Source organism: Otolemur garnettii, unplaced genomic scaffold (assembly GCF_000181295.1).
Source record: "Otolemur garnettii isolate 467f Iridium unplaced genomic scaffold, OtoGar3 scaffold00029, whole genome shotgun sequence".
In the NCBI taxonomy this organism is placed as follows: domain Eukaryota; kingdom Metazoa; phylum Chordata; class Mammalia; order Primates; family Galagidae; genus Otolemur; species Otolemur garnettii.
In genome coordinates this window covers 17,182,816-17,200,886 of record NW_003852424.1, presented here as the reverse complement: position 1 = coordinate 17,200,886, position 18,071 = coordinate 17,182,816, and the positions used below count along the sequence as shown (strand labels likewise).

The window sequence follows — 18,071 nt, the reverse complement described above, 5'->3', positions numbered from 1 at the left end:
GCAGCCATCATTGTTGTTTGGCGGGCCTGGGCTGGGGATTCGAACCCGCCACCTTAGGTGTATGTGGCTGGCGCCTTAGCCACTTGAGCCACAGGCGCCAAGCCCAGAACAAGGATTTGAACACTTGCAGTCTGGCTCCAGCTTTCCCCACCACAATGCTGCATGGTTAATGAATGGAAGCTGTTGTTTCAAAGTTTGTTTTCTTTTCTTTCTTTTTTTTGAGATAGAGTCTCACTATGTCACCCTCAGTAGAGTGCTGTAACATCACAGCTCACAGCAATCTCAAATTCGTGGGCTTAAGCAATTCTCTTGCCTCAGCCTCCTGGGTAGCTGGGACTACAGGTGCCCCCCACAATGCCCAGCTATTTTCTTGTTGCAGTTGTCCTTGTTGTTTAGCTGGCCCAGGCTGGGCTCAAACCCACCAGCCTCGATGCATGTGTCTGGCACCCTAAGCACTGTGCTATAGGCACTGAGCCTCAAAGTTTCTTAAGTTAAATATCTACCTGCTCACACCCATTAGGATAGCTACTATCAAAAAAACCAAGATAACAGGTGTTGGTGAGGATGTGGAGAAATTGGAACACTTGTGCACTGTTGGTGGGAAGGCAACATGGTACAGCCATTGTGGAAAACAGTGTGGCAGTTCCCGAAACAATTAAAAATAGAATTACTGTCTGATTCAGCAATTCTACTTCTGCATATATACACAAAGGAATTGAAAGTAGGGACACAAATATTTTTGCACCATGTTCATAGCAGCATTATTCACAACAGACCCAAGAAGGAACTCAAGCAACCGTGAAGAGATGGATAGATAAACACAATGGTGTCCATCCACACACTGGAGTATTATTTGGCCTTAAAAAAGAAGGAAGCTGGGTGCAGTGACTCATCCCTTTAATCCTAAGACTTTGGGAGGCCCAGGCAGGAGGATCACTTGAGGCCAGGAGGTCAAGAACAGCCTGAGTAAGAGTCAGAACCCATCTCTACCAAAAAGTACAAAAACTAGCTGGGCATCATGGCAGGTACCTATAGTTCCAGCTACTTGGGAGGTTAAGGCAGGTGGATCATTTGAGCCCAGGTATTCGAGTTTGCTGTGAGCTATGATGACATCACTGCACTCCAGCCTGAGTGACAGAGTGAGACCCTATCTCAAGAAACAAAACAGGCTCTGCGCCTATAGCTCAACAGGCTAAGGCGCCAGCCACGTACACCTAAGGTGGCGGGTTTGAATCCCCAGCCCGGACCCGCCAAACAACAATGACGGCTGCAACCAAAAAATGGCCGGGCGCTGTGGCGGGCGCCTGTGGTCCCAGCTACTTGGGAGGCTGAGGCAGGAGACTCGCTTGAGCCCAGGAGTTGGAGGTTGCTGTGAGCGTGATGCCATGGCACTCTACCCAGGCGGACAGCTTGAGGCTCCGTCTCAAAAAAAAAAAAAAAAAAGAAACAAAACAGCAGGCTCAGCGCCTGTACCTCAGCAGCTAGGGTGCCAGCCACATACACCAGAGCTGGCAGGTTCGAATCCAGCCTGAGCCTGCCAAACCACAGTGACAACTACAACAACAAAAATAGCCAGGCATTGTGACAGATGCCTGTAGTCCCAGTTACTTGGGAGGCTGAGGCAAGAGAATTGCTTAAGCCCAAGAGTTTGAGGTTGCTATGAAATGTGGGGAATTAATGTTTCATGAGGGCAGAATTTCAGTTTGGGAGGATGAGAAATTTCTGGAAGTAGATGGTAGTGATGGCTGCACAACACTGTGAATGTGCTTAATGTCACTGAGCTCTGCACTTAAAAATGATTAAAATAGTGAACTTCATTGTGAACATCTTGCCCTATATATAAAGGAAAGGGCAGGGCAGACAGGGTGCTCAGGCAGGTGTTCTTGGGGAGGGGCCCAGAGGACCAGTGGTCTGTAGGTTGGTTGGGCAGCAGTGGGGTTGAAGGTCAGGGGCTTTGTCTGCCAGACAGAGCCTGGGGCCTGAACTCAGGAGTCACTGGGAACCACGGAAGGCTACTGAGCAGGGGAGGAGCTAGGGAAGGAAACTCGTAAGGAAGCAGAACCATTCCCTGAACACACGTGGGATCTGGGCGTCCTCTGAGTCACAAATCCTGGAAGCCTGGGGTCATGTAGAGGAAGCCCTGTTGGGCTACACAAGGCCTTCCTGTTTTCTGACCGTGGATACTCAGCAGCAGGCAGTCCAGGGCTGATGATCCTGAATCACCTTTACCTCCAGAGGCTTGGAATCCCCAAGCCACAAGGCCCCTGGCAGGGCTGGGAGATGTCCCTGCTGTCCAGACAGGGAGACTGAGGCATGGGGCTTGCCCAAGACTTTGAAGAACGAGGCTGCTGAGATTCTCATTTGGGGCCTCCGGAATCTGGACTGCACCCCTTTCTGGTAGGGAGTGCACTGCACCAGGGCCTTTAGGCAGGGAGGGCTGAGTTTTAGAGAGTGAATTCTGCTCACTCTTCATTGCTTGGTGGGGGGTGGGGGGTTTCTGCTCCAGACATCCAGAAGGTTCTGCAAAGTTACCTTGAATGAGAGCAGGAATCAGGCCCCCTAGAGAGGTAGTGAGGCACAGCACCTGTCACAGATGTATTCAAGCAGAAGACAGAAAGGTTGAACTCCGGAAGAAGTCAGTCAGTCCTATTGAGACCTCTGAGGCCCCTGGCTAGCGGGAATATTCTGTGATTCTAAAATCTTGTAGTTTGCAGGTTGTGGCTTAAAAAAATTCCAAGATACTTTGACTTTTTTTTTTTTTTGAGCCTTTGGGTTTGACATTTTCATATACTTAATCCTAAGTATCCTTCTTTTTTTCCTTTTAAGAGTGAGTGCCATGGCATCAGCCTACCTCATAGCAGCCTCTGACTCCTGGGCTCAAGTGATTCTCTTGCCTCAGCCTCCTGAGTAGCTGGGACCACAGGCGCCCACCGCCCCACGCGCCTAATTTTTCTATTTTTAGTAGAGACAGGGTCTCACTCTTGCTCAGGCTAGTCCTGAACTCCTGAGCCCAAGCAGTCCACACACTTAGCCTCCCAAAGTGTTAGGATTACAGATGTGAGCCACCGCGCCTGCCCAGAATTCTTATACATGTCCTTGGAGACTAAATCTTTAAATATATGGTATAAGATGCTGTATCGATTATTATACTTATCATTATTATTAGTTGTTAATTACCTAATGCATTTTTGTTTGAAGCTGTTTCCTGGGATTTCATTTACATGTGTTCATAAAGTTCTGATGGCAAAATAAGTGCTGTGTACGGTTATTATTATTATTAGTGCCATTGTTGATGTTATTATTATTTTTTTAATCATCCCAGCAGGGAGTTTTTCTGGGACTTGAAGGACTCAGCCGAGGCTCGCGCACGCCCTCTGCGGGCTGACATCGGGACTACAGGTCGCCTGTTCACCCCGCCGCCCCTCGCCCGCAGGTGCCACCTCTGGTCGCCTGGCTCTCGCCATGCGGACTCCTCGAACGCACCCTCCCCGCCTGGCCCTGCTGCTTCTGCTGCTGCTCCTGGGGGGCGCCCACAGCCTCTTTCCCGAAGAACCACCGCCGCTCAGTGTGGCCCCCAGAGACTGTGAGTGGGGGTGCGGAGGTGGAGTCCCTCGTAAGGGTGTGGCTTCCCAGTTGGGTCTCCTGTCCGTCCTCTTGCCCCTGGGGCCTTACTACTCCAGGAGCTACCTCTAGAAGTATCACGACCTCGGCCCACCCCACTCCCACCCCAGGCCCTGGCTCAAATCCTTTCCCATTGCTCTCCCCAAGACCTGAACCACTATCCCGTGTTCGTGGGCAGTGGACCTGGACGCCTGACGCCCACAGAGGGTGCTGACGACCTCAACATACAGAGGGTTCTGCGGGTCAACAGGACGCTGTTTATTGGAGACAGGTATGACAGACACAGTTGGGGGAGGACTTGGGCTTTGATTCGGGGAGGCTGGAGCCATGGAGGGCTGTAGGCAGAGGTAAGGCCCTGACTCAGGTGATCATGGGCGCCATCTGGTGGCTGCTGCGAGGAGAACAGGCCGGGTAGGGCTAGGTGGGAGTGGAGAACCAAGGCAGAGGAGACTGGGCTGGTCCAGTCTGGCAGTGATGGGGATCAACCCAATGGAAGCCACAAAGGGGAGAAGAGAGCACATTCTGGATAGACTTTAAGGCAGAGTTGACTGCCTTATAGGCTTATATAGGATGTGGTAGATGGGGAGGGGAGGAGGAGGAGAGGTGAGGGATCCTGGAAACTTGTGGTCCAAACCCCTGGAAGGATGGAACTGCCCTCAGCTGAGACTCAGATCTGGTTTGGGGGTTGGGTCAGGCCCTGAGTGTCTGTGTTGAGTGTGAGACCCTGGGAGTCACCTAAGGGGGGATATTCATGGGCAGCTGTGCCCTGTGTCTGGAGTTCGGTGGCAGGCCAGGGGGGGAGATCTGGAGATGGGACTGGGGACATCATCAGAGTGCAGAGGGCACTTAGAACTCCAAGAATAAACGAGATTGCCCAGGAGGGGAGGGCATGGAGGCAGGAGGAGGAACCACCCCATGGCCACATTACCCTTTCAGGAGGGTCCCAGAGAGGTAGGAGGGAAGCCAGGAGAGTCTGGGGCTCCATAAAGACAGTGTTCCCAGGAAGAGTGGGGTTTGGTTAGATCGGATTCATTGGAGAGGATGAGGAGGATGGAGAAATGACCACTGGACTTGACTTCTCAGTCACCAGAGATCTTATGCAGGACAGTTTCCTCGACATGGGGGATGGGAAGTCTGATGTAAGAACATTGGATGGTCCATCGTGTTGTTAGGACATGAGGGGGCCCTAGGAGAGTGTATGGCGGGGTTTGCTTAGCACTGGACTTGCTGGTGTTAGGGGCTTCAGCGCGTACCTGCTTTTACCTTTTGGACAGATTGGAAAGAGGGGAAGGGTGGCAGAGGCCCCCCCAGTCTCACTTAACCATACCCTTCCCCCAGGGATAACCTGTACCGGGTGGAACTGGAGCCGCCCACTTCCACTGAGCTGCGCTACCAGCGGGTGAGGAAGGAGCGCAGGCGGGAGGGGAGGGGCAGGGCCTGGGATCCCATCAGAAGGACCCCACACTGCTCTGGGGAACCGGATGGGTTCGACACTGCCCCGGGGGGTGGGAGGTTCCTGGGGTTGTTGGGAACCCTGCTGCCCCTTCACCAGCTCTCTGCCCGCAGAAGCTGACCTGGCGATCTAACCCCAGTGACATCGACGTGTGTCGAATGAAAGGCAAGCAAGAGGTGAGTGGGCACTGGCCCCGCCCCAGTACCACCACCACCACCACCCCAGCAGCCCTGGCCACGCCCAAAGCGGTATCTCGTCTTCCTCCTCTTCCTCATTCCTAGTTTAGGACCTTGATGTTGCCATGGTTATGCCCAGACCCTGGTCACGCCCACAAAATAGTCCGTAGTCATGGCCATATCCACAACGTTGGCTCTCTACTTGTCCCCTCCCTCAAGGCCCCAGATCTGCCCTGGCTCTGCCCTTTGCCCTCACCACCTCCGCATGCCGCACAGATCAGGCCACACTTACTGAGTAGCTTACAGAGCAGCCATGCTCACACACACATCCCCCCACCCCTTGTCCTCACCCTAGGGTGAGTGCCGAAACTTCGTAAAGGTGCTTCTACTTCGGGATGAGTCCACGCTCTTCGTGTGCGGCTCTAACGCCTTCAACCCAGTGTGCGCCAACTACAGCGTGAGTCTCTGCCTCTCAGAACCCCTGCCCAACACAGGTGTAACCTCCAGACCTTTGCTCACCTGCCTCCACTAGCCAGGGCTTTTCCCCAGGCGGTGTCACCTACAGGAGGTCTTGCGGGATATGCCCTCCCTGCCTAGATTGGGCTCAAGGGGGTCAGTTACTTCCAAAGGGGTCAGGAGAGCTGTAGCTACTTAAGCTACCATCCAGTTTTAGAACTAACAAATCAACTCTTTTTATTTTCTGAGATAAGGTCTCATTCTGCCACCCAGGCTAGAGTGCAGTGGCATGATCATTGCTCATTGCAGTAGCACAATAATGCTCCAACTCCTGGGCTCAAGCGACCCTCAGCCTCCTGAGTAATTGGCACTGAGCTAATTTTTCTTGCTATTGCCCAGGGTCAGACTCCTGGCCCCAAGCAGCCCTCCGATCTCTACCTTCCAAAATACTAGGATAAACAGCCATGCACCACCAGGGCTGGCCACAATTCTTAGACATATTTATAGATCAGTAAACTGAGACCCAGAAAGGTCTAGTGCAAGGCCACAGTTACACAGTAATCCATGGTAAAGAGAGGACAGCCTGAGAGTTGGGGCTGCCAGGGATAGCCAGGTCTGTCTTTTAACCCTCATCTGCCCTACAGATAGATACCCTGCAGCCTCTTGGGGATAACATCAGTGGCATGGCCCGCTGCCCTTATGACCCCAAACATGCCAATGTCGCCCTATTCTCTGGTGAGTATCCTCTGCCACTGTGCATCTATCTGCTCAGCCAGGCCCTGGGCAGGGCCTGGCATTTTCCACTCTTGGAGTCTGGGTTATTTAGAAGACACAGAGTGACCATTTGTCCAGCTGTGAAATGGACAGAATCTCAGCCCCAGTTTGGGCTCAGCTGGGATTAAGGTTCAGCCAGGTTCAGGGCTTAGACAGAGTCAAGGGCTCAGTTAGCAACAGGGCTTAGATGGGGTTGGGGCTCAGCCTGGAGGCAGGGCTTTCTTGGATTCAGGACTCTGTTGAAAACTGAGTTTAGACCTGCACAGCCCCTGGACACAATTTTATCTTTTGCCTGCCTCTCCCATCCACCCTATCCAGATGGAATGCTCTTCACAGCCACTGTTACTGACTTCTTAGCCATTGATGCTGTCATCTACCGCAGCCTTGGGGACCGGCCCACCCTACGCACCGTGAAACACGACTCCAAGTGGTTCAAAGGTGAGGTCCAGAGGGCAGTGGGCCCAGTCCTGGCAGGGCTGACATTTATCAAATCCCCTCACCAGAATAAGAGTCACAGAGAAACTAGGAAGGGGACTTCTCATTTTTGGAATGTATTGACCTCTTTGAACATAAATCTAGAGGAATGTGATTTCAGTTGGATCTAAAGGAGAACCTGCTGGAAGTGGGTGGCTTTAGATGCCCGAAATGGAACTATAGCAGGGGTATAACAGGAACTCAGCTCTTCAACATGAGGGAGGAAAGTGACAAAAAATAGTAGATGTTGCCATTTGTAGGGAGTAGATATGGTGATTTCAGGCTTCTGACCTCCCTTCTTGCACCAAAATAACCAAACTTTGAGTCTGTTTCATTTTTGCCTGGGTAACCAGCCAAGGTCTCCCCTTCACCATAAAAGCTGATTAGTTCTCAGCCCCAGAACACCCTTGTTATATCAGGGGCTGAGTTCTGATCCCTTCTGTCTTACAGAGCCATACTTTGTCCATGCAGTGGAGTGGGGCAACCACGTCTACTTCTTCTTCCGGGAGATTGCAATGGAGTTTAACTACTTGGAGAAGGTAAGGCCCTATTTCCCTGCAAGAGATCTGTTTAGTGGGAAATGGAGTGGAAAGGCTCCAGTCATGGGAAGTGGAGGTCCAAAGTGGATCCATGAATCTCCACCTGAAGTGAGAGTCCCACACTCTGCATCTGGTCCTCAAGGTCTCCCCTCCAGCCGGGTCCATGCCTGGAGGCTGAAGGCGTATATGGATTAGCCTTGGTACACTCAGCCCTGGCAAAGGATACGAACCTGAAGTCAAATAGAGGCTGTTTCTCCTCTACTGTCCACCCACCCAGCTACCATCATTTATCGTTCTTCAACGACTGCCTTTCCGTCCACCTGCTCAGCCTCCCACTTACCCATCTGCCTGTTCTTCAGTCCACCCACACTTCCATCAGCTCATTTATCCATCTGTATCCATCTACCCACCCGCCCATCTAACTACCCACCAACCATCCATCATCTACTCATCACCCTTCCATCTATCGATCCATCCCTCCACCCACTACTCATTTATCCACCCACCCACTACTCATCCATCCATCTATCATCGATCCATAACCCATTCACCCAAGCACTGATCTATCCACCTACCCTCCTATCTATTATCAATGCATCCATCCATCCATCTACACACTAATCCATCCAGCCACCCACCTGTCTATCCATCAGTGCACTCATCTATCTATCCATCCATACACACATTTATCCACCCACTTATCCATCTACCCATCCATCTGCCCATTCACTCATCTACTGATGCACCAATCCATCTACATGCCCATCCATCCATCCAACACACACTCATCCATCAATCCATTCACAAACCCCCCATCTACTCACTCATCCATCCACCCACCCACCCATCTGTCCATCATTGCACTCATCCATCTATCCATCCATCCATTGACACACACATTCATCCACTCCCTCATCCATCTACCCATCCATCCACCCACTCACGTATCCGTTGATGTACCCATCTATCCATTCATCCACTCACCCACCCACCTATCCATTGATGCACCCATCTATCCATCCATCCACACACCCATCCATCCACTCACCCACCCACCTATCTATTGATGCACCCATCTATCCATCCCTCCACACACCCATCCATCCACTCACCCACCCATCTATCCATCAATGCACTCATTCATCTATCCATCCATCCTTCTTTGTACACATCTCTCTACCCACTCATCCATCCACCCATTCATCCATACACCCACCCACCTATCTATTGATGCACCCTTCCAGCCAGCCAGCCACACACCCATCCATCCACTCACCTACACATCTATCCATCAATGCATTCACCCATCTATCCATCTATCCTTCTTTGTACCCATCTATCAACCCATTCATCCACCCACCCTCTACTGATGCAACCATCCAGCCAAACACCCATGTCCTTCTTTATCTCCTTTATTATCCATCATCTTTCATCAGATTCATTCATTTGTCTGTCTATCAACACACACACCCCCACGTAACTATCCATTTATATACTCATCCACTTATCCATCCATCTGTCCATCCAGGCAGCCAGATAGTAATGAAGTGCACAGACTCCCTCTTACTACTAGTGTGACCTTGGGCAGGTCACTTCCCTTTCTCAGTGCCTCTGTGTCCCATATGTGCAATAGGAACATTAGAGGCTCCGTTCAGGAGGAGTGTAAGAGATGTGAGAACCAAGTGGAGGAAATGATGATTATAGTCATCATTGTTACTATGGTTACCATCGTCTTCCCCACATTTCTACTGGAACAGCAGGGGCCCAGAGAGGTCCCACTAGATCCAGGGCCAGATGTCTCCATCCCAGTTGGGCGGTGTGGCCTATGGGCAAGTCTTCCTGGGACACAGACTCAGGCCTCCTATCTGTCCACTGTCATGCCCAGGTGGTGGTGTCCCGCGTGGCCCGAGTATGCAAGAATGACGTGGGAGGCTCCCCCCGTGTGCTGGAGAAGCAGTGGACGTCCTTCCTGAAAGCACGGCTCAACTGCTCTGTTCCTGGGGACTCCCACTTCTACTTTAACGTGCTACAGGCTGTCACAGGCGTGGTCAGCCTGGGGGGCCGGCCCGTGGTCCTCGCAGTCTTTTCTACACCCAGCAACAGGTCAGAGCCCACTCACAGGAGCAAACTGAGAGCTTTTGGTGGGCTTGCATGGGGAGATCCCAAATGCAATCATCAAACATGCTCTAGGTCTTGGGTTGGGCAAATCTGGATGTCCAACAGGCCTCAGCCCCAGGCTGGGGTGGAATGAAAAAGACACTGACCATCCAAGGCCCTTATCCTCTGCCTTTGGGGGATAGAAGCGAGAAGGGCTTCCTGGGAGAAGGGACATTGGAGCTAAGCTTTGGGTGTAAGATGGAGGAAGAAGGAAGTGCGTTCAAAGAACAACATGTGCAACGGTCCTAAGGCTGCAGTCTTGCTATGTTTAATATGGAGGAGGTCCATGTGTCTGGAGCAGGGTGAGCTGAGGTGGAGAGAGGGAGGAAGGGAAGCTGGGGAGGGGATGAGGAAGGTTGTGCAGGGCCTTGTGGGCCATAGAGAGGACCTGGACTTTATCCTAAGAGCACTAGGGAGCCATGGGAGAGTGAGGAGCAGGAGAGGGATGAAACCAGGTTTACATTTTCTTAAAGTTCTCCAGGTTTTGAAGGTTCTAAGGGTGCAAAAGTAGCACATGGGAGAGGGGACTCTCAGGCAAGTGACAATAGGAGACTAAATGGGTAGGTGACCTCAGAGGAGCCAGACAATGGTCCTATCTGAGAGTTGCTCAGGACATAGAATGGGGGAAGGAAGGGAAGCATGTGCCACCCAGGGAACCAAACATCTGTTGGTGTCCGAGGTCAAGGACTCCTCTGCATGCTTGTCCAAGGTGGTGCCGCCCACCAGGCTCACCAAACTCTTTAATCCAAACCATCACCACCCAGCATCCCTGGCTCGGCTGTCTGCGCCTTTGACATGACACACGTGGCTGCTGTGTTTGAAGGCCGCTTCCGTGAGCAGAAGTCCCCTGAATCCATCTGGACACCTGTACCGGAAGATCAGGTGCCTCGGCCCCGGTGAGAGTCCCCTCCATCCTGAGTGCCCAGATAAGGTGCCCAGATATTTAGTCGTTGCCAAGTTCAGCTGTGCTCATTATGCAAATGGAAAAAATTAAGGATCTTTGGGCAGAAGGTCCTGCTGGCAAATCAAGGGCCCTTTATGGGGACCTCTCAAGTTAACCCTGACCTCCCCATTATATCCTTCCACCCAGGCCTGGGTGCTGTGCTGCTCCCGGCATGCAGTACAACGCCTCCAGCGCCTTGCCTGATGACATTCTCAACTTCGTCAAGACCCACCCCCTGATGGATGAGGCTGTGCCCTCCCTAGGCCATGGGCCCTGGATTGTGCGGACGCTGATGCGGTCAGTCTTGGCAGGGCAGGGGTGTGGGGACAAGGACCCAGGCCACGATAGTGGGGAGGGAGGACAGGGCTTATTGCAGGCAAGAGGGAGAGAGACCCTGGTGAGAGCCCAGTCTGGGGGGGAATCTGTTCTGTGATGAACACACATGTCCTCTTATTTCTGGTGTGTGTTCCCACATGCCTGAGTGTGTTCACCCATGCACCCACTTTTATTGCTCTCACGAACATTAGTATGTCAGTGTCCTTGCGCAACTGTGTAACCACCCCTGTGCCTGCCTTGGTGGTATGTGATGGCTGTGGGGCCAGCAGTTTGTAAGGCCAGCCTGACTCCCACCCTGACCTGGCCTCCAGGCACCAGTTGACACGTGTGGCCGTGGATGTGGGTGCTGGCCCCTGGGGCAACCAGACTGTCGTCTTCCTGGGTTCCGAGGCAGGCACTGTCCTCAAGTTTCTTGTCCGGCCCAATGCCAGCGCTTCAGGGACTGCTGGGCCCAGTGTCTTTCTAGAGGAGTTTGAGACCTATCGGCCAGACAGGTGTGTCTGGGTTAAGGCAGGGAGGGGGCACCAGTGGGTGCAGAGATGGGATGGGTATTTGAGTCTCACCACTTTGTTTGTCCCCAGGTGTGGTCGGTCTGGTGGTGGTGAGATAGGGCAGCGGCTGCTGAGCCTGGAGCTGGACACAGCCTCAGGGGGCCTGCTGGCGGCCTTTCCCCGCTGTGTGGTCCGTGTGCCTGTGGCCCGCTGCCAGCAGCACTCAGGGTGTATGAAGTGAGTAGCCCATTCTGGGCTGGATGTGGGTGGGAGCTAAGAAAAATAAGAACAGGGAGGAGGGAATCCAGGTTCCAGTTGGGGGCCCAACAGTGTTCTGAGTTGCTGAGTAATAAACAGGACATAGCCTGTGCAAAGGTACTGAGGCAGGACTGTGTCTGGTGTGTTGGAGACACAGCAAGGAGGCCTGAGTTGCTAGAACAGAATGAGGAAAGGAAAGGAAGGGAGGAGGGGAGAGCAGGGAGGGGACAGGGAAGGTCATGCAGAGCCTGGTGGGCACCAGGGAAGGAAGAAAGGACTTAGGCTTTGACCCTGAGGAGGTAGGACCGTGGGGGCTGTGACAGGAGGGACAGGCCCTGACTCTGGTGCTCACAGACGTCCTCTAGTGGCTGTTGTGGGGAGGACAGGCTGAGGGAAAGAGGCTGCTTCCCTGTGTCTAAAGCTGGTGTCCAGTTAGGGTGCATGCAGAGTATGGGTGACCCTTGGGCTCCCTGTGAACCCTCAGCACAGAGGCCCCTATCTTCTGCCCCCCACTGAGTTAATGGCACAAATCTGGAGCAAGCCTGCTAGGATGCTCATCCCAGCTCCTCCTTTCCTGAGCTTCGGTTTGCTTGTCTATAAAATGGGGAACCATAGTCCCCACCACAGATATATCATTGTGAGGACCCAGGAACAGCTCTTAAGAAGCAGGTGATTGCAGCAGGACCCAGTGGGCATGCACTGTGGTGCATGTGAAAGGGGCTGTGAAAGGGGCTGATGAAAGGGGCTGATGATAAGAGACCTTTGTCTGCTCTAGGAACTGTGTTGGCAGCCAGGACCCCTACTGCGGGTGGGCTCCCGACGGCTCCTGTATCTTTCTTAGCCCTGGCACCAGGTACTGCTTCAGAGAAAGGTGGGCGGAGGGTGTGTGGCTGACCTAACCGGGAACTTATGCTCACTGTGCTTCCTCTCACCCCTTAGAGTCACCTTTGAGCAGGATGTGTCTGGGGCCAGCACCTCAGGCTTAGGGGACTGCACAGGTGAGTAGGAGGGAGGGGAGGTCAGGCTAGGAACCCTCATCCCCCATCCCTATGAGGGGAGTGAGGGAGAAGGCCCAGGAACCCCCAATCCTGGTTCTCCAGGCTTCTCTTGCCTCAGCATGCTCATGGGGGTGGGGCAGTTAGACTCTACCAGGACTTTAGAAGGGCCTGGATCCCACTTCTGAGGGAGGGAGAGAGCAGAAGAACAGACAGACCCCAGAAGACAGAGACAGAAGGATGGGCCAACTCTGAGATGACACCCAGAACCCACAAAAACAGAGAGACACTGAAAGTGGACAGACATTGGTGGGAACAAAGAGACATCGCAGGGCAGCCAGACAGGCCTGAAGAGGCTGGAGGGGTGTGCAGACTTCTCCCAAGTCACACACACACACACCCAGGCTAGCCCTCTTACCCAACCTCCTTGCCAGGGCTCCTTCGGGCAAGCCTCTCCGAGGAGCGTGCCGGGCTGGTGTCTGTGAACCTGCTGGTGACCTCGTCAGTGGCCGCCTTCGTAGTGGGCGCCGTGGTGTCCGGCTTCAGTGTGGGCTGGTTTGTAGGTCTCCGGGAACGGCGTGAGCTGGCCCGCCGCAAGGACAAGGAGGCCATCCTGGCCCATGGGGGTGGCGAGGCAGTGCTGAGTGTGAGCCGACTGGGGGAGCGCCGGTCAGCTGGCCCTGGGGGTCGGGGTGGTGGGGCTGGTGGGGCTGGTGGGGTTGGGGGCCCCCCTGAGGCGCTGCTGGCACCCCTCATGCAGAATGGGTGGGCCAAAGCCACGCTGCTGCAGGGCGGCCCCCACGACCTGGACTCGGGGCTGCTACCCACACCAGAGCAGACTCCACTGCCCCAGAAGCGCCTGCCCACCCCGCACCCCCACCCTCATGCCCTGGCCTCCCGTGGCTGGGACCATGGCCACCCCCTGCTCTCCGCCTCCGCCTCTTCCTCTCTGCTGCTGCTGGCCCCCACCCGAGTCCCAGAGCAGCCCCCTGCACCGGGAGAGCCGGCCCCCGACACCCGCCTCTATGCTGCGCGGCCTGGCAGAGCCTCCCACAGCGACTTCCCGCTCACCCCTCATGCCAGCCCGGACCGCCGGCGAGTGGTGTCAGCACCCACGGGCCCCTTGGACCCAACCACAGCCTCTGACAGCCACCCTCGGCCCTGGAGCCCACCCCCGACGGGCAGCCTCCGGAGACCAGGGCCCCATGCCCCGCCAGCCACCGCCCTGCGCCGCACGCACACGTTCAACAGTGGCGAGGGCAGGCCCGGGGAACGACACCGTGGCTGCCATGCCCGGCCAAGTACGGACTTGGCCCACCTCCTCCCCTATGGGGGGGCGGACAGGACTGCACCCCCGGTGCCCTAGGCATGGGCCCTCCCACCACCTTGGCAGTGCCAGCCACGGGAACCAGGAGCGACAGACGGCGCAAGAACGCCAGGCCCTGGCCAGCTCCGAGTGGGTGCTTAAGACCCCCACCCCACCTGCGTGGGGGGCCCCCTCCGCCACACGGAAGCACAACGAGCTCGCCCTCCCCCCACCCGGGGCACAGGACACTGAGATGGTTTGGGGTGGGTGGGTGGGAGGAATTTGCTATGGATTTGAGGTTGACCTTATGCGCGTAGATTTTGGTTTCTTTTGCAATTTTTGTTTCTTTTGCAGTTTTTTAACCAATTGCACAACTCCGTTCTTGGGGTGGTGGCCAGGGGCTCGGCAGTGGGGTGGGGACAGGAGAGGGGCCACTGCTGCAGACCCAAGCCCTCCCCCCCAAAATGTCCCTCCCTGCCCCAAGCCCCTGGTGTGTGTGGGTGTGTGTGTGGGTGTGCATGCTGTGTTTGTATGTGCAAGGGGCTGGTGAGGGGCGTGTGTGCGTGCCTGTAAGGGCTGCTGTGGGCGTCTGCGTTAGGTGGGCCACTCGTGTGCTGTGTGTGTTTAAGTGAGAGCGTGTGGTCTCCCCAGCAGCCTGGGCGTTGGCTGAGCCGATGCTGGGGCTACCAGAAGGCCGAGGGCCTCCAAGGTGCCGGTCCAGAGTCTGAACCCCCCATGCAGAGGGAAGGGAGAACAGTGCTGGGATTTCAGGCCAGAAATCGGGACAGCCTGCCCAGAAGTCACATTTGCAATGTACAGGGCTCAAGGAGGCCTGGGGGGAGGTGAAGGTGGGCAGGCCCCCTGTAGTACAGTCCTGGGGTGGTCAGAGAGTCCCATATCACCCATCCTCTTGCGACCTCCCCCCTTTGATCTCCAGCTGACCATGCATGCCACGTGGCCAGTTGAGTCCTGGACCCTTTCTGGAGCTTGCCTCCCCCAGCCCCTCCCCATCAATAAAACTCTGTTTACAACCACCGGCCCCCAAGGCTCTGGCTGTGCTCTGTCCTCTGGGGGGTAGAGGGGGCAGTTGACCACATCAAGACAGAAATCTCGGGGGCTGGATGTAGAAATTTGGAGAGATGTGGGGGTTGTCTCCATCTTCATCTGGATAGAGGACAGTTTCTGATTGTTTCTTCAGCAAATATACAGTGTATACCTATTACGTGCCCTGCCCTTATGAAAGTGGACTTGTGGGAGAGGGGCATGGGCCAATGCCATACAAGCAAATTAAACCCTGATTTGAGCTAATTGTGTAAGAAAAAGCATGATGGATGGGCATGGTGGCTCACACCTGGGATTACTTTGGGAGGCTCAGGCAGGAGGATCACTTGAGGCCAGAAATTCAAGACCAGTTTGGGTAATATAGTGAAACTCCGTCTCTATAAAAAGTAAAAAAATTAGCTGGGTTCAGTGGCACACACCTGTAGTCCCAGCTACTTGGAAGACTGAGGCAGGATGATCACTTGAGCCCAGGAGTTTGAGGCTACTCAGTCCCCATGAAACACTAACTCCACATTCTCCTTACCTCATCTTCTGAATTTCAAGTGGGACACAAAGCCATCAGAGAGTTTCAAGCAGGACATGTGATCTGATTTCAAAAAATTGCTTTGGTATCATGTCACTGTATTTCACAAGTCTTCCTTCCTCGCAGCCCATGTTGATTAAGTACCTACTAATGGCTGGGCTCTGGGGACAGAGCACGGACACGACAGATTCAGGCCCCTCCTTATGGGGAAGACCAGCATTCCACAAAAAAATGCAAATCACCATGAAGGCACCTAATAGTTCCTCTTGAACCTGTGTGTCTGTTTTTTATGGGTTTATTTCTATCAGGAACTCTGCAAATCTATCATTCTCTGCTATGTGTCCTGCTCTATGACTCTGGTTCTATCTAGGTATTTTCACATTTACCTTTTTATCTATGTCAGTATCTGTGTCCTTGTCTGTATATTCATGTATATGTCCATCTCCCTTCCTTTTTTTTTTTCTTTTTGGAAATAAGGCCTCACTCTGTTGCCCAGGCATGAGTGCAGTGGTGTCATCATAGCTTGTTGCAACCTCAAATTCCAGGGCTCAAGTGATCCTCCTGCCTCAGCCTCCCAAGCAGCTGGGAGAAAAGGCATGTGCCACCTCATTTAGATATTTTTTGTTTCTTGTAGAAAGGAGGATTTACTCTTCCTTAGGCTGGTCTTAAACTCCTGCCTTTAAGCAATTCTCCCACCTCAGCCTCCCAAACTGCTCTTTCTTTTTTTTTTTTGAGACAGAGGCTCAAGCTATCCGCCTGGGTAGAGTGCCGTGGCATCACAGCTCACAGCAACCTCCAACTCCTGGGCTCAAGCGAGTCTACTGCCTCAGCCTCCCAAGTAGCTGGGACCACAGGCGCCCGCCACAACGCCCGGCTATTTTTTGGTTGCAGCCGTCATTGTTGTTTGGGGGGCCCGGGCTGGATTTGAACCCGCCACCTTAGGTGTATGTGGCTGGCGCCTTAGCCACTTGAGCCACAGGCGCTGAGCCTGCTCTATCTTTATCTGTGACTGCTGTTGTCAGCCAGAACATTTGTCTCTGATCCACTGAGAGAACTCTTAGTCATCCTACAACCAAATTTCTCTCTCTACCAAGTCCTTAATCCCTGAGATTCGAGGAATGAATCCACAGACCATGCAAATCATGAAAGGGCAAAATTTTTTTTTTTTTTGACGTTTTTGGCCGGGGCTGGGTTTGAACCCACCTCCTGCATATGGGGCCGGCGCCCTACTCCTTTGAGCCACAGGTGCCACCCGAAAGGACAGATTTTATTGAGAGATAAAAGAGATAGATAAGCAAAGAGAGGAACAGAACCTCTGGCAGTGGAGAGGAGGACCCAAGTGGGAAGCCCATTGGGCCTTCTACCTAGGGAAAGGTTTATATATTGCTTTTTCTATTCTACAGGCAGGGGGTTTGGGGAAGACAGAATGTATGTCTGGTGTATGTCACAACTGTTTGGTGCCAGAAGCTTGGGCAGAAGTTAATTTTAAAACTGCCATAGTGCAGAGGGATGTGGTCTCACCTGAAGCGTGCTTTTCTGCTCCAGAAGAAGCAGTAGGGTATGTTCCCACAGAGGCAGCCCAGAGGAGACCCTGGTCATGCTACTTTTTATGAGCTTGTTTGTCCAGAGAATACAGCCTGCAGAGAACCTGTGTGTGCCTACAAATGGGGGTCTGGACCTGAGACTGACCTCTGAGCTCACTCAGGCCTAGAAAAATGGGGGGTCTCTGTCCACCTCTGAAGGGGGAGCCCTGTATCAATCCTCACAGCTGAATGGGGACAAAATCTATTAGAGGTTGGGCTGGGAGAAAGAGTCATGGCCAGGCATGTCAGAAGTCCTGGGTGCAGGTTAAGATAACACATCATACTTGAATATTTAGAACACAACAAGAAAAAGCATCACATAGTCAAACCCATAGGACACAGACAAAGCAGTTCTCAAAGGAAAACGTATAGCTTCCAAATGCGTTTTATTAGGAAACAAAAAGATCCAAAACAAGAAAGAAAGAGCCAAAGAGGCCCTCAGACATTGAGTTCAGCTTCACAGATGGGTAAACTGAAGCAAAGAAAGGTCACCTGCCTAAGGTTACAAAACAAAATAGTTCATGACAGAGCTAGAATTCAAAACAAGGTTTTGCTCCTCCCAAGCCATTGTTGAAAGAACACAGAAATTCTGTCATTACTCACCACCGAACTCTATTTTTATTTAAAAAAAAATTCATTAAAGAAACCCACAATAACATGCCATGAATTGGATACGAGGACACTTTTGTCCTTTACACTGAACTTCTTGGTTGTTTCAGTTTATTATAAATAGTATCTTTTACTCAAAGAGCTGTCCTGTCATCCTCCTAGGGATGGTGTTTTGTTGTTTTTTTTTTGAGACAGAGGCTCAAGCTATCCCTCTGGGTAGAGTGCCGTGGCTTCACAGCTCACAGCAACCTCCAACTCCTGGGCTCAAGCGAATCTCCTGCCTCAGCCTCCCAAGTAGCTGGGACCACAGGCGCC

At 53.2% G+C, this 18,071-nt stretch overlaps 1 protein-coding gene across 1 annotated transcript; it reads left to right on the top strand.

The window, feature by feature from the left end:
- Window positions 1-3,462: 3,462 nt before the first annotated feature.
- Window positions 3,463-14,236, top strand: SEMA6B (semaphorin 6B). Its single transcript, XM_023512560.1, has 16 exons — window positions 3,463-3,583; window positions 3,769-3,892; window positions 4,960-5,020; window positions 5,188-5,250; window positions 5,606-5,707; window positions 6,351-6,441; window positions 6,799-6,918; window positions 7,405-7,493; window positions 9,379-9,596; window positions 10,415-10,546; window positions 10,741-10,890; window positions 11,241-11,423; window positions 11,511-11,657; window positions 12,454-12,531; window positions 12,618-12,676; window positions 13,108-14,236. Exons 1-16 carry the CDS (start codon window positions 3,463-3,465, stop codon window positions 14,037-14,039), a joined length of 2,670 nt encoding a protein of 889 aa, XP_023368328.1. The 3' UTR covers window positions 14,040-14,236.
- Window positions 14,237-18,071: the final 3,835 nt, after the last annotated feature.

What these genes read in the sequence shown, in the direction of transcription:
- SEMA6B (XM_023512560.1), top strand. Translation starts at nt 3,463, where the DNA reads ATGCGGACTCCTCGAACGCACCCTCCCCGCCTGGCCCTGCTGCTTCTG. An exon ending in CTGAGCTGCGCTACCAGCGG is followed by an intron (nt 5,021 to 5,187) that starts GTGAGGAAGGAG and finishes CTCTGCCCGCAG; the next exon opens with AAGCTGACCTGGCGATCTAA. An exon ending in CAGTGTGCGCCAACTACAGC is followed by an intron (nt 5,708 to 6,350) that starts GTGAGTCTCTGC and finishes TCTGCCCTACAG; the next exon opens with ATAGATACCCTGCAGCCTCT.